Source organism: Copadichromis virginalis, linkage group LG7, assembly GCF_057382275.1.
Source record: "Copadichromis virginalis isolate Kocher_CV1m ecotype Utaka linkage group LG7, C_Virginalis_male_GT1.1, whole genome shotgun sequence".
Taxonomy (NCBI): Eukaryota; Metazoa; Chordata; class Actinopteri; order Cichliformes; family Cichlidae; genus Copadichromis; species Copadichromis virginalis.
The window spans coordinates 56,877,845-56,888,785 of NC_140624.1; the positions used below are offsets into that span (position 1 = coordinate 56,877,845).

At 38.0% G+C, this 10,941-nt stretch overlaps 1 protein-coding gene across 2 annotated transcripts; it reads left to right on the forward strand.

The window, feature by feature from the left end:
- The first annotated feature begins 861 nt into the window (after positions 1–861).
- kmt5aa (lysine methyltransferase 5Aa) lies at positions 862–10,168 on the forward strand. Of its 2 annotated transcripts, none has more exons than XM_085464376.1 (7): positions 862–1,098; positions 2,714–2,867; positions 3,053–3,341; positions 4,419–4,506; positions 5,467–5,526; positions 5,808–5,998; positions 6,612–10,168. In XM_085464376.1, exons 1-7 carry the CDS (start codon positions 1,090–1,092, stop codon positions 6,820–6,822), a joined length of 1,002 nt encoding a protein of 333 aa, XP_085320502.1. In that variant the 5' UTR covers positions 862–1,089; the 3' UTR covers positions 6,823–10,168. The 2 variants fall into 2 exon arrangements, with proteins under 2 accessions (XP_085320502.1, XP_085320501.1); XM_085464375.1 differs by lacking the exon at positions 862–1,098 and adding an exon at positions 2,004–2,138.
- Positions 10,169–10,941: the final 773 nt, after the last annotated feature.

The following is a 10,941-nucleotide window of genomic DNA, read 5'->3' on the forward strand; positions in this document are numbered from 1 at the left end:
TTAAAGAACAGAAAATAAATCTGAAAAGAAAAACTGTCTTTGGATTACAATAGCTGTACACATACTGATCTGAGAATCTGAAACTTTGCCCATGTTTAGTATGACCATCTGCTACTGTAACAGTTATGATATGTGTTATGAATATTGAATCTAATTCAGTTCAGTTCAGTTTTATATACCACCAAATCACAACAACAGTTGCCTTAAGGTTCATTATATTGTGTAGTGGAGGGAAACGGGACAAAAGATGAGGGGGGGGGGGGGGGGGGGGTAACCAGAGATTAATAATAACAGACATAATTTATAACCAAGAACTTATTAATTAATTAACTAAGAGGTCCTCTTTAATATAGCTTTAGCTTTGTTTATGGAAGACTTGCTCAAAAGGTAGAGTGGTAGTCTACCAATTAAAAGGGCAGAGGCCTCCAGTCCCCAGACTGAGCCATACTTGGGCAAGGTACTCAACCATCAGAGTGTGTGTATGTGTGAATGTTAGAAAGCAATTAGGCATAGATAAATTACCCTACAGTAGAAAGTGCTTTGAGTGTTCAACTGGGTAGAAGGCCACTATTGAAACATAAATCCATTTACAAACTTACAGTCTGCACTGGTGCCCTCTGAGTGTTGATAATACAGTACCTACACAGGCTTACTGCGTTAAAATACCAGTTAATTTTAAAAAATAAGACAACATGGAAGCCTGGAAGTGTTGGTTTGTTTTGCGCGGCAGACACTAAAGGTATCGAAATTTTGGCTAATAAAACCAGAGAAAACGTAAAGACAAAACACACAATAATTGTACTGTCGCTGTGGACCTGCAGGGGGCGCCGGAGCTCCTCCACACCTCTCCTTCATTTACAAGCAGACAGGAAGATGGCGGAGCGGAGCTGTGGAGGCTGTATTGGCTGAGCTGCTGTAGGTTTAAATGCAACAGAAGGGCACGCAGTCACCGTGGAAGCGGCCGACGTGAAGGGACATCTTTCCCTTGTAGGAGCAGGGCGAGGTTAGCCTTTTACTGGATTTTCTGTTCGTGTTTTTCTCTAATCGAGAGGAGAGTGCCGAGCGAGGAGCAACGAAAACAAGTCGGACATGAACGGGGTAAGTTTTCTTGTTTGGTCATCGCCGTCGAGCCTAACTGTGGTTAAATACGGAGAGCTAGCTAAAGTGGGATAACTCTTGAGACTAAGGTGCTTGTCGGTGGAAATGTGTTTAGTTAATACTTGTAGCCCAGTTGGGTAGCATTTTTTTCTGTAAGTTAGTGTCGTTAGACTCGCTACAGAGGTGCTGTTTTGTTGGGGAGTGCTTGTTTTGGCTACTGAAAGCTACATGCATGTGTCAGGCAGCCGAGGACACGGCAGCATTTTCTGATGTTAGAAGAGATCGAAATACGTGCATTTGTATTTCTATTTTTGAGCGGGGTTTATAGATTAAAATCAGTTCCGTGGTTTGGTTTGAATGGATGTGATCGGGAGATAATGAGTCAGGAGGCCTATCTGTGCCTTGACTCTGGATTTAAAGGGGCTGACTGGGGAGTGTAGGTGGGTGTGGATCCAGCGTGGTCCCCTTTTCCAGGCCCCACCCACAACACTGGTGGAAAGTAGCGACTGTTTTGTACTGAATGAAATGATAAGATTGAGGAGAGCTATTAAGGAATCAATGAATATAGAAAAATAATTACACGCATATGTAAATAAATGTGTGTGACAAATTAAAGGAAAAGCTGAACCTCCTACCTCTACAACGAGGCGATCCGCTGCGCGTGTCATGCTTTGGGGCCATTTATGATGGATTTGCTTAGCTACACTTCTTCTCGACAGAGGATAAGATCACTCAAGTGTCTCACCAGAAAGAGAGCACCAATTTGTTTATTTGGTAGTTCAATGAAAGGCTTCAGTTAAGAGTAATGAAAAAATGCGTTGACTTCTGCAGTTTTGTCTTGTTATACAATATTGGAATTTTTTTTTAAAAAAACTAACAAAACACTAAATTTTCGGAAATATTTGTGGGTGTTTTCTTGTTTGTTTGTTTTTGTACTACTCTGAACACTAATGTGGCCCTCGAATGAGATGACAGTACCAGCAGTGACCCACAGCTCATTTAAGTTTGAGACCCCTGCTCTAAATGAGCACAAAGTTACTGTGAGTGATCACCTTCGTCCTATGTTGAAACATTCTGCCCTGATAAGAATGCTAATTTCCAGGATGACAATGCTTCTGTCCTGAGGGTACAAGGTTCACTGAAGGGTTTATTTAGGATGAAAGTCATGTGGGTCATATCTTTTGGGTTTCACAGTCTTCAGATCCCAAGTTAATCGAATACCTGTTTGTGATTTGGGTCAGACCTATGAGAGTTCTCTCTAAATATTAAATGAATACATTTCTTTTAGAAAACTATCTATCATTTGGCACCCATCTTGATATTTTATTATAATGATTATAATATTGTCTTTCCTGTGTGTATTCTAGTGTTTAGACATTTCATTTACATTTAATATGCAAATCAAGCTCTAGATTTTCAAGTGAAGTAGTTTAATAGAATTACCACAAAACACACCCCAATCTGACTGTTTTCACCGTGACAAAGTAAAAGTGGCTGTTGATCTTATCCCTTCCTGTTGATTGCATCATTTCAGCTTCATTCCTACAGAAGAAAACAAGCTACATCTTATAAACAAATTATCTAGAGAGTGATCAAGCTTTCTCTCCTTTCACAGGACACTGTATGCAACAGCCATTCATTCGCCCTCTTAAGCTGCACCAACTCCATATCATCAGTTCAAGATGAAAAGCCCACCATCAGGTTGACACAGGAAGGAAAGTGCTCTCCAGTTTTGTCCTTGCAGAATGATGTCCAGAAGCCAGGAGAAGGTGAGTATGTTTACTCCAGTTCTTCAGTTTGATCGCTAGCAGAGGAGAGCTGGTTGAACAGTCCATGGGACAGTAACTGAATCCCTGTTAATATATATATCATGTAAGAATTTCCAGTGAGAGAAACTAGAAGCACAAGATTTGTCTGAATCTTAAGGATGATGTTTCTCTCCATTCACTCTCAGGAAAGACAATGAATACCATCAGCACTCCAACGAAAGACCCAAAGGCAGCTTTCACAGAGATGGAGAACAGCTACAGCCAGTGTTCACCCTGCTGGTCTGATGAACAGCCATCACCTCTGCAGCTCCACTGCACCGAAGCCTACCTTTGTTCTCATCCTGAACTCTCCCTTCCCCTCAGCAATGGCTTAACTCATACTCCCCTACATGCCAATAATGGCGGCGCTCTCCATGGCCTCCAGAGGAGGGGAGCCCGGGTCAAGGTCATAGGAAAGAAATCCACTCGAAGAATGTATGTGTTGATTACTGGTGCATTTTTACGACCTTTCCTCATGGTACATGCAGAAGAGTGTGCCCTCATGCTGCCTTTTGTATACAGGAACCATACATAGTATAAATGTCATGTTCATACCCCAGATACCATGTATGGATAAGGTGGTCTGATTAGGTTTTGGAGCACCTTTGTAAGTGAATTTATATCTTAATTACTACATTTTCTTGTAAACACGTTAACACACAAGAGCTACACACATGGACACTATATAAGGAATATAGTTATAGTCTGAACTCTTTTGCATAATGTATTATATGTGTTTTTGGTGACTAACTTGGACATAATGTTAGACTTTTAAAATATTTGGTCTAAATTTTCCAGTGCTTTCTTGACTAGTGGTAAGCCAACTAGCTGTGACTTAGTTACTTAGAATATATGTGGTAAGTTTTAGTCTGGTAATGTTGGTTGATGAAGAAATGTAAAAATTGACAGTTAAATGACTAAATCAGCCCTGGTAGCTTGGATGAACGAGCCAGTCTTATCCACTCAAGGGAAATTTTGCTACAGAAAATCCTAGACATTACAGTTGAAGAGCCTACAAGGACTTGGCTAACCTTAGTTAGAAGAATGTTGGCTCAAGGTCAGATTTGATCTCAAAAGCCAAGTGATCCATTAATAAACTGAATGTCTGTTGACTGTAGTTTTTCACTGACAGCCAAATTTCTGTTTGGCTAGATGGGCTTAATTTGATTAAACAGACTTTCTTCTGGCTAATCTTGATTAATAGACTAGTGTTTAATAGTATAATATTATACTATAATATTATATTATATAATAACAAGTTAAACCATCACCACCGAGTGTCTAAATGTGGTTAGGGGAAGGCTTTTCAGTTGGAAGGTCAGTAGTTTGATCCTTGGTCCTCTAAATCCAAAGAAAACTTTTTTCCCTTTTTGGCCTGAATGAATATGGCACCTATCCATGAAGGAGTTCAAATGCCTCTTGGTAATAAATGGTGCAGTGCTGTAATAGCCTATCATTAGGCTGAATGGGTATAATAGTTGTTGATGTTGCAATGTGTTTTATTTACTATAGGGCAGGAGGGGAAAATTCCCAAAACCGGAAAGTTACTGACTTCTATCCAGTAAGACGAAGTTCAAGAAAAAGTAAAACGGAGCTCAAGGTAAGAAAAAAGTCTATTTCATAATGTACTACAACATATGTTATAGGTAGTTAGGCATAGGTGTTCATATTATTCGATATTGAAGTGGTTTTATTTGGAGAAGTGGGAAAAGTATGGGTCTTATTAAAGTGTTTGCCCTCAGCCAAAACCTGTTTTGTCTTTGTGACAATTATGTGCAACTCCCACCCCCACTCCACACTTTGACACAAGAGCAGGTCTGAATTGTTTGTGGTGTCACTGAATATCAGAGTAAGGGCTGAAAATAGCTGATATAAAAAATGTTTTTAAATGTATACAAATCACCATTAGAAGATATTCTCTACAAAAGCATATCTGAATATGAGTGTTTAGTACCTGTAGGTAAGATGCAACATACTAGAATCTGCTTTTAGTTTATAGTGTACCTGTATTTGTAGGCTATGGCTGGATACATTATGATGATATAGCCTTTTTGTGTGTGTTTGTTAGTTCTTGTTTTTTCGGTTGATCAAAATTTGTGAACAATAACTGTCAAGCAGAACAAGCATGTTTAGTATTGCCAAAAACATTGTCTTTATGTTTGCACTTGTGTGGTGCTCTGACTGTGTTTGAGGGAAATATACTTTTTATTAATAATGTGGATGTACCGTGGGGGTAATAGTTATCTGAGCCCTGCTTAAATTATAAGTTTGCTCACCTACAAAATGAACAGTTTCTAATTTTTATGGTGGTTTTGTTTTAATGGAGAGAGACTTAATATTTATCAAAAACATAAAAAAAAAAAATTGATTTCCGTTGATTTGTTATGGAATGAAAGTATTTGATCCCCAAGCAAAAGATGAGTTGGCACTTGATAGAGAAACCCTTGTTCGCAAGCACTGCGAGAGATCTGGGGGTTAAATAACTATTACCCCCGCTGCATGACTCTGTGTATGAAGAGAAATCTGGTCTGGCCTGTTTCATGTTCCATTTTGTTACCAGTGCGAAGAAAAGAAGCTCATAGACGATCTCATTACAAGTGGAATAGAGGAAGGAATGGAGGTACGTTGAATTTTCTTTGTTTCTTCTTTCTTCATCTGAAGGAAAAATCTTATTGTCATTGTAAATGAGGATTTACTGTAGACCTTTAAAAAATCCTTAAATTTTACTCAGTCATGTTCTCATACAAAAATGTCTTATTTTAAGAATTAATTTGAATATGAAGCCCGCAAAAAGGCTCAGAGTGACCAAATTCAAATTGTACATTGTTCATATGTTTACTGAAGAACCTTTACTTTGCCAAGCTGTGTCATCACAGAAAGCCTCTTGTACTGTTTTTGTAGGTGCAATACATAGAAGGAAAAGGGAGAGCGGTGTTTGCCACTCGGTGTTTCCAGCAAGGCGATTATGTGGTGGAATACCACGGAGACCTGCTACAGATCACCGATGCTAAAAAGAGAGAAGCCGAATATGCTCAAAATCCAGCAACCGGCTGCTACATGTACTACTTCCAGTACCTCTGCAAAACATACTGGTAGGAAGAAAAGACTTCTCTGGGATTCTATGAACACTCATTGGACATTTTGGAATTTGTGTTATATTAAGTTATGAAACCAAAGCCACCAGTTTGATAGGACAAATTATTAATTTCAATTTTTTTGTTTTATTCTTTTAATGAAAATGAAACATTAGCATAGCAGCTAATATGGTCACTGAAAACAATTCAGTATTTAATGTGAAAATGTAAATGCTGTCTTGCGAACATATTGTGTATGTGGGACGATTGTGGCTCAAGAGTTGGGAGTTCGCCTTGTAATCAGAAGGTTGCCGGTTCGAGCCCCGGCTTGGACAGTCTCGGTCGTTGTGTCCTTGGGCAAGACACTTCACCCGTTGCCTACTGGTGGTGGTCAGAGGGCCTGGTGGCGCCAGTGTCCGGCAGCCTCGCCTCTGTCAGTGCGCTGTGGCTGTGGCTACAATGTAGCTGCCATCACCAGTGTGTGTGTGAATGGGTGGATGACTGGATATGTAAAGCGCTTTGGGGTCCTTAGGGACTAGTAAAGCGCTATATAAATACAGGCCATTTACCATGTATATTAAACAACCTCTAATACGAACACCAATGTAAATGTATGTGTTTCTGCCAACAGTGTGGATGCTACAAAAGAGACTGGTCGAATGGGTAGGTTGATAAATCACAGTAAAAATGGGAACTGCCAAACCAAACTCCACGACATCAACGGTGTCCCTCACCTCATTCTCATCGCCTCTCGAAATATTGACGAAGGCGAGGAGCTGCTTTATGACTATGGAGACCGCAGCAAAGCTTCCATCGCTGCTCACCCCTGGCTTAAATATTGATTAAGAGGTCCAGAGAAAAAGTAAAGGGGAAACGTACAGTAAGACTTGTTTTTTCATTAGCTAGTGTACAAAAGGCCTTAGAAACAGAATGTGTACTATTTTTTTGTTTGTTTCAATAATGAGGAAGCTGGGGTGTGTGAGGGTTTAGTAGACATTTATGGGTCCAGGTCATGGGGGCTGATTGGGTTCATATCACATTTCAACTAAGGTCCATCTGCCTTGTCAGATGTTATCTGTACTTTTTATTTATGCGTGTTTCAGAAACATTCTTTTGTTTTGCAGCACATTTGTTTTGTACATTTTGTATTACCTATAGAGTAGTGCTTCTACAGCATGCAGGTAGTAGTTGATGCTCTGCATTTTTATACAGCTTTTTTAATTAGTACGTAGATACTTGGCAATACTTGTATTTGCTCCCCTTTTTGAATCAGCAGAAACTATGAGATGCAAATTACAAACTCTTTTTAGATATGTATTCTATTCAAGGGGCATCTATTTTCAGCAATCGGACCTCACACTCATTGTTCAGTGGGGTAGAATAGTTTATCACATTCACGGTTTATTTGGCATTTCAGGGTTTTGGTTACCAAAAAAGATCACATGTTTTGACACTGGATGAAATACTTTGTGTTGATCATGGAAAAGATTACATTAGAATATGGAAATTACTGTTATGAATGTTTATTTTTTAGCATAGATTGTATTTTATAATATTAAACATGCCATATACAAAGAGTTAGTATGTGGTAAATTTTAAAAATTAAAACGAAAAGTATCTGGGAAAACCTACAGAATATTCTGTGTGACTCGAAGAGATGATTCGCTCATGCAAGTAATAGTTTCGGTGTCTCTCTCTAACCTCAATTGGCACACACGATTATTTCATCTGTTTAGTTTCACTTAATTATAACTTCTCCCACTGATGACGACACTGTCTGTGGTGCTGCACTTTGTAAATATATTTATTTGCTTGCTGTTACAAATCCAAATATTGTTTCAAAAGAAATACTGTGACATTTTGGGAATTATGTTGTATTTTTTTTTTAGTTTTTGCTGAGACTTAATGGGAAGATTGATCAAACTCTCCTGTCTATGCAAAATGTCAATCTGATCACCTTTTTTGAGAGCGGACACCTGAGCTTAAATCCAATGCATTATACTTGCAGTTGCATTAATTTAAGAGGGGAGAGAAAATGTTGATGGTTAGGCTAAAATGCAAATTCTCAGTTTTATTCATAAAGGTTTTATCAGACAGATTACACCCGTTGCCTTAAAATTAAACTCCTAGCTGAAATATCATTTTGAATTTTTGGACTATCAAATCTGTCATTACTGTCAATTATAGAGAAGTTGTGTCATGGTTTGAAGAGCCCAGGGGCCAGGGGAGGTCAAATCTGCTTATTACTGTAATATAACACCACTGTTAGCATTATTAGAGTATTTGCTTCTGAATGATCGCTTAAACACACATCTGGATGGAGAATAGTTTAAATTTGCTTTACTGGTGAAACTAAAGTTGAAAACCAGCCAGAAGGGTGTGTGCTCTTGTAATGAACAAGGTGCAGTACAGGTACCAATGAAAGAGTTTGTTTATGTGCCAAATTTTCACGATTTTTGGTAAATATAAACTGTGATTCAGTTCCAGTATCAGTAGATTCCTGTTTCAACATACAGACATCATAGTCTTATTGAACCCACAGTAAAATGGGAAAATTAATGTATTTTAAAAAATACACACAAGCAGTTTTTGACTGTGAACTCCATTAGTTTCTATTTACGTACACATATAAAACAGTCTCACAACAACTGCATGGCTTTTCTTCTTAGATGTTCCAAATTTATTAGCTCAATTGCCAACAGATTTGCTGTTGTTGCATATATATCCATAATGAACAGTGCTTATACAAATCAGTGGACAACAAAAAGCCAACTCGATAACAGCTGACCCCTTCCTAACAGTGTAGTGTGTTATAAATGGGTAAAGCTCAACAAGTTAAACAACAGAAACACAATCAGGCTTGGTTACACACAGTGTTAATTGGCAGCTTAATCCACATTTGGTGTTCTAGTGAGGACAGCACAGGATTAGATCATGCATTTGTGTTTATGGTAATGAACAAACATGTCACCCAGTCCCACAGTCTGACGCACTTATGTTCTTGAGCAGTTTATCAGTAACAACAGAACTCTGTGGTACAAATACAAGTAGTTAATTAACAGCATAGTTCGTTGTTTGTTGTGGGTTATTCTGCAAGTGTGTGAAAATGATGATAGAGTTCAGTTCCAGTTGGATAAGATAAGATAAGATAACCTTTATTAGTCCCACACGTGGATGAGTTTAAACGTACTCAAGCTGCCACTGATGCTTTTCATCGCACTGATGCAGTGGTTTTAAAATGGTGTACACATGATCTGCTTACCCATCGTTTGTAGTAGTAGTTCAGACTTATACTTTATTTGGTTTTCATTTATTTTTATTTTGTGTAGTTTTAATTATGGTTTTAGTCGGGGGGATCCATCGGGGCCTGTGTTTAAAGACACAGTGTTACCAGATCTCAGAAAAAAAAGTGTGACAAACAGTGTTTATGTGGGACAAAGTAGGACAGGATAATGCAGGGAGGCAGTCCAAGATATCTGAAAGCAACTTTTCTGGCTTTCTTGCTCTCTTGTAAATACAAGAAGAATAAAAGGAAACGGAAGCTGCCCTTCTTACTAGCGCAAATTTAAGACAGTTGGGATACACAAATGCATACTGTGCCACCTCACACCATATTTTCTCCTGTGTGAAACTGAAAAATAAATTTAAAAAAAGACATGTCAATTACTCAAAATATACTGCTGCAAAGCTTGTTATGTTTTGGTAACTTGAACTGATGGGCTAAGCTTCAGTTGACTATAATAAACGTGTGCTTGATCAAAGCCATACTTTAGAAAAGTGTGAACCAGTCAAAATGTGGGGCATTGTCTCAAGATGTGGGACAGGAGGACAAGGAATGAAATTGCAGTGCAGTCCCACATGCAGAGGGCATCTGGTCACCCTAGCTCTTACTTATTGTCTAGTTGAGAGTTCAAGAAGACTAGCCTAGTTTCATGCAAAGACTGAAAGTGAGAGAAACCATGTATGACCTGTGGCTGCTTCCAAAGGTCAAGCCCACAGACTGGCATGTTATATATTGTGTTGACTCAACCTTGCAAACATTTGTACCTAAATAACATGTGGTCTAATTCAGCTTTTTCAACCGTAACAAGTTAATCATGAATTAAATAAACTGAAATGCTGTCATTTAATTTAGACTAAAGCTCATTTAATTCAATTCAGTGAGTGGCTAAGCTTAGCTAGCTCATTTTTTTTTTTTAAGACATTAAAAAAAAATTATTCATTACTTTTCTTCACCAATTTTACCAAGCCTAATAAACTCATAAACTATTTAAATACATTAAAGTATGTGATATATGAGGTAGCTTGTACTCATGAAACCATGAAATCCATTATAGAGACAGGCACCACAGCCAAGCTTGACTAGCAATTTTAGCCTCCTAGCTTTTAGAAGGATGAATTCATTCCCCTTGTAAGTTGTCCTGTGTCCTGTACACATTACTGAAGCTTAAAACTTGCACAAAACAAACTAAAAGTTCTTCTAGAATCAAGTCTGCTATCTTGTTTTGTTTTTGGGTGTTTGGCATGGTGCCATATTTCTCTTATAAAATCTCTACTTAGCTGTAACTAACTAACTAGGTACATGTTGTTTCTTTTCTGTTTCATAGTTATTGTGATTTTTTGTTTTGTTTTGTTTGCTCATTTCCCCAAAATTACACTCTAAAATATCTTTGTGGTATATTTTTTTTAAATTTATTTTTATAGCCAGGCTACTGTTTCCCTTGTTTCCAGCCTTTCTGCTATGCTAAACTAAGCAGTTCCTGACAAATTCATGTTAACTGTACAGATATGACTTGTATTGATTTTTCTCAGCAAAAATCCAAATGAAACACAATTTCCTAAAATGTTGAACTATTTCTTTAAGCCTTTTATTTTATTTTTTTAATTTCTTACCTGATTGTAGCAGCTTTGTTTAAAAATGACCCAGCTAAACAGTATATTGTACCTTTTGCACCAATTTC

Coding starts and splice junctions, on each gene's coding strand:
- kmt5aa (XM_085464375.1), top strand. CDS start 2,049: ATGTGGCCCTCGAATGAGATGACAGTACCAGCAGTGACCCACAGCTCA. Junction 4,507..5,466: donor AAAGTAAAACGGAGCTCAAG/GTAAGAAAAAAG, acceptor TTTTGTTACCAG/TGCGAAGAAAAGAAGCTCAT. Junction 5,999..6,611: donor TACCTCTGCAAAACATACTG/GTAGGAAGAAAA, acceptor TTCTGCCAACAG/TGTGGATGCTACAAAAGAGA.